The sequence below is a fragment of the Poecilia reticulata genome, linkage group LG3 (assembly GCF_000633615.1).
Source record: "Poecilia reticulata strain Guanapo linkage group LG3, Guppy_female_1.0+MT, whole genome shotgun sequence".
In the NCBI taxonomy this organism is placed as follows: domain Eukaryota; kingdom Metazoa; phylum Chordata; class Actinopteri; order Cyprinodontiformes; family Poeciliidae; genus Poecilia; species Poecilia reticulata.
In genome coordinates this window covers 32,564,054-32,568,121 of record NC_024333.1, presented here as the reverse complement: position 1 = coordinate 32,568,121, position 4,068 = coordinate 32,564,054, and the positions used below count along the sequence as shown (strand labels likewise).

The 4,068-nt window shown below is 44.8% G+C and overlaps 1 protein-coding gene across 1 annotated transcript; it reads right to left on the bottom strand.

The window, feature by feature from the left end:
• Positions 1-528: 528 nt before the first annotated feature.
• LOC103462979 (E3 ubiquitin-protein ligase TRIM21-like) lies at positions 529-2,648 on the bottom strand. The gene has a single exon (XM_008406058.2). It carries the CDS (start codon positions 2,338-2,340, stop codon positions 688-690), a length of 1,653 nt encoding a protein of 550 aa, XP_008404280.1. The 5' UTR covers positions 2,341-2,648; the 3' UTR covers positions 529-687.
• Between the last annotated feature and the right edge of the window lie 1,420 nt (positions 2,649-4,068).

Below are 4,068 nucleotides of genomic sequence, written 5' to 3'. Positions count from 1 at the left end.
GGGTCAAAGGTCACCTGGTGACATCGTGACGTAGAGCTGTGTGTCATCCGCGTAGTTATGGTAGCTGATCTTATTTCCTGTTATAACCTGAGCCAGTGGGAGAATATAAATATTGAAAAGAAGGGGTCCAAGGATTGAACCTTGGGGTTCCCCACATATGACCTTTGACCTCTCTGATGAGAAGTTTCCAATTGAAACAAACAAATCATTTTCTTTCTTTTCAATCATAACTCTTCTTCTCCTCAGTTTTTCTATGAACGTCTTGTGCTGCCTTCAGGAGGACGGGACATCGGAGTATCATCGATTAAATTTCACCCACATGGTATTTACAGTGTCAACCACATTCCTCTTAGTGTCAGAATAGATGGGGCAGAAACACGGAGCTGCACCAAGAAGTGAACAGAAACAATGAAGAGTAGAAGAGTCACCATCAATACAGTTCCAGTCATGCAGATTTACAATTGATATAACCTCAAAAATAAAAAGGAAAACAGTCGATTCTACAATTTAACATTTTTATTCACCAATCAAATGTTACATTTCCACTTCTGATTAAAATTCACATAAAACCACCATGAGGCAGAACTAATGAGGAAAAACGCTTCAAATGTTATTAGATATGAGTTTTAATTTGATGAACAGGTCATGTCCAAGCTCTCCTCTCCAGCAGCTGGACTTCACCTGCAGTCACTCAGATTCATCTTCATCATCTTCATCAGAGCAACAATCAACAGGACAGATGATCAGAGGAGCAGAGTTTTTACCTACATCATTAAGATCAGGACTGAAGAAAGGGTAGAGTTTCTCCTTGAAGCAGCAGCCAGTAAAGGAGTAGATCAGAGCTGCAGCATCTACATCATAGAAGGAGACCAGACCCTCCTCATAATCCACAAACACCCCGACCTTCTGAGGAGGATGGAGACGGAGACGGATTGCAGGGTCAGCAAGAGCTTCATACTCATTTCCATTTCTCAACCAAATAGTCCAGAAACCTTTCCGAGGCCTCAGTGTGATGTCTCCCTTCCTGTTGATGGATTCTGTGGCCACTCCTAAATCCCATTCAGTCTTTTCTTTAACCTGAACCTCAAAGTAAAATCTGCCTGAAGAGAAACTCTGCTGTCCTAAAACACAAACACACTGATTAAATCTCTCTGGATTGTCTGGAAGTTTCTTCTTCTGATCTCCATGTCTCACCTGTTTTCCATCATCAGACAGGATGAGACTAGCATGAGCCGTATGAGGATCCAGAGTCACATCAACAGCAAACTGCTGGATCCTCTTCATCTCAGCCTCCATCATCCTCTTCATCATCTCCTGCAGCTCAGCCACAGCTCTCACCACAGTCCCCCCATAGTATGGTGGATGAACTCTGACCTCTGTCCAGGTCTTGGTGGGTGGAGCAKCTTTCAGGGAGGAGAAGCTTTGGAGGAGGTGGAGGGGATCTTCATCCTGTGAGAGCTGCTTCACCTCAGAGCTCCTCTTCTTCAGCYCAGAGATCTCCTGCTCCAGATCTCTGATGAAGCCTTCAGCCTGTTTCACTGTAGCTTCCTGTTTGTCTTGGATCTCCTTGATGAGCTCCTTCAGGCCTCTCTCAGCAGACTCCTTCAGAGCCGTGAAGACCTGAACACCTCCAGCTTTCTCTCTGTCTGCAGCATCTCTACTGATCTTCACCGACTCTCTGATCTCCTGGATCTTCAGTCGTCTCTTCTGGATCATTTCCTGAACTTGAGCCTCCGTCTTCCTCAGCTCTGCCTTCTTTCCTTCAGATTCTTCTCTCAGAGGAACAAACTCGTGGTTCTTGTGGTCTAAAACAGGACAGAACAAGCAGACGCATGTCTGGTCGGTCCTACAGAACAGCTCCAGAGGTCTATCGTGCTGCAGACACATCCTGTCCTCCAGGTTCTCCACCGGCTCCATCAGCTGATGCTTCTTCAGACGTGGAGCGGTCAGGTGAGGCTCCAGGTGAGTCTGGCAGTAGGAGAGCAGACACACCATGCAGGACTTCAGGGCCTTCAGTTTGGGTCSAGTGCAGACGTCACAGGGAACTTCTCCTGGTTTGGCAGCTTGTTGCTCTGAGCTGCTGCTGGCTTCCTGCTGAGCTTCACCTCTGAACTGATCAACCATCTCTTTTAATAAAGTGTTGACTCTCAGCTGAGGCCTGGAGGCGAAATGSTCGTTGCACAGAGGACACCTGTAGGGAACATTTGCATCCCAGAGCTGAGTGATGCAGGTTTTGCAGAAGTTGTGTCCACATGGTGTGGAGACTGGATCAGTGAACACATCCAGACAGATGGAGCAGAAAAACTGATCTTTAGACTGCAGGTTTCTGCCAGAAGACATTTCTGGACTCTGAGGACAGAGCAGAGAAAACTTCAGTTAAAACAAGTTGATTAAGGGGCAGTTTGAGTGTTTTAGAGACATGAAGGGCCATTTTATAGCACACAGCAAATTCAGAAGTGTCAGATTTCCAGTGCAAGTGTTGAATGTTAAGAATACAGTGTCAATTCAACAACATGAGTGTTGGAGAATGTTAGATTCCCCAAAGTGTTCCAAAGAGTTAATCCTGTCCAGTGTTCATTTCTAACTCTGCACTCAGCCTGGTGTTGATTTAGATAGATTATATAGTCGGGTGCCCCATAATTGACTCATGGTTGCTAAAAACTTTACCTGACTGACTGATTTTAGTGACATAGTGGGTGTAAAATATTGAATAAAATGTTGTGCCACATGACTGGCTTTATTTTCACTCTTATATTTGACTTTATGACACACAAAACTACAAATTAACCGGCCTTATTTTCTCCAGGTGCATTGTGGGTAAAGCTGGTAACCAATGTCATCATCAGTCACTTGGCAGCAAATAGCAAACTAGCTAGAGCTACGGAACGTTAACATGTTTTGAATTTGTGTTGTTTCATCGTTAGTGACCAGTAGCCGCGTGTTTCTGTTCTTCTCTTGGTTTGTTGAACTTTATGTCAGATGGACTTCAAAATGACGGCGTCGCTCTCTGTGGTGGTGGTGAAACTTGTTAGCTCCGCTGTTGCGGGCATGTCTATGTTGTAAAGTTAAATTATCATGAGCTTCATTATTTGGCCAGGTCATTAGCCCCCCCCCTGCCAGTAGCCATGGCCCCGGTCATTAGCCCCGCCCCCTGCCAGTAGCCACGGCCCCGGTCATTAGCCCCGCCCCCTGCCAGTAGCCACGGCCCCGGTCATTAGCCCCGCCCCCCGGCCGACGCCGTCTTGTTCCGCTACTGCGTCACATGTTTGCCTGAGGAGCAGAGGCAGCGGTATGGCGTCTTGTCTGGAGCTCATTATAACAAGGTAAGTTCCATGTTAAAATGATCATGTTTTTGACCATTTCTTATGGAGGCATTATTTTTCCGTTTACACGAGTATTGATTTATATACACAGTTTGCTTAACGTACATTTATTTGTTTGGACTGTTTATTGTCTTAACCTAACATTGAAACTGTCAGGAAAATCTGGAGGCCATTTTAATTAGCATTATTTAGCTGCGGGGGCATTTTCTTTAAGTTTTTGGCTGTAGACTGCAAAACAGGGGAGTGGCTGTGCTGGACCGTTGGCTTGGTCTAAGCCACAGGTGTAAAACTCCAGTCCTGGAGGACCACTGTCCTGCAACAGTTAGATGTGCCGCTGCTGCACCACACCTGAATACAATGATTAGGTGATTAGCAGGACTCTGGAGAACATATCTACACAGTGAGGAGGAAATTCAGCCATTTGACTCTGGTGTTTTGTACCTGCCTAAATGTTTTTTCTTTGTTAGTGTGTCATGTTGGTGACTGGAGACTGTTATGATGACTTCAACACATTTCTTCAGACAAGTTGGCACGACTTTTAATGCTGTCCACATTTTTTTCTATAAGCTGACTAATTCTTTAGTAATTATTTCTGACTTTTTTATGCTTTATCTTGTAAACCAGGTGGGCAGAGTAATTTGAATGAATATGACGGTGACACACACAGGTGAGTCTGATTAGTTTTGCTCACACTACTTTTTAAAATATGCATTTACTATCCTAATGTTTCTGCTATATTTCTTGT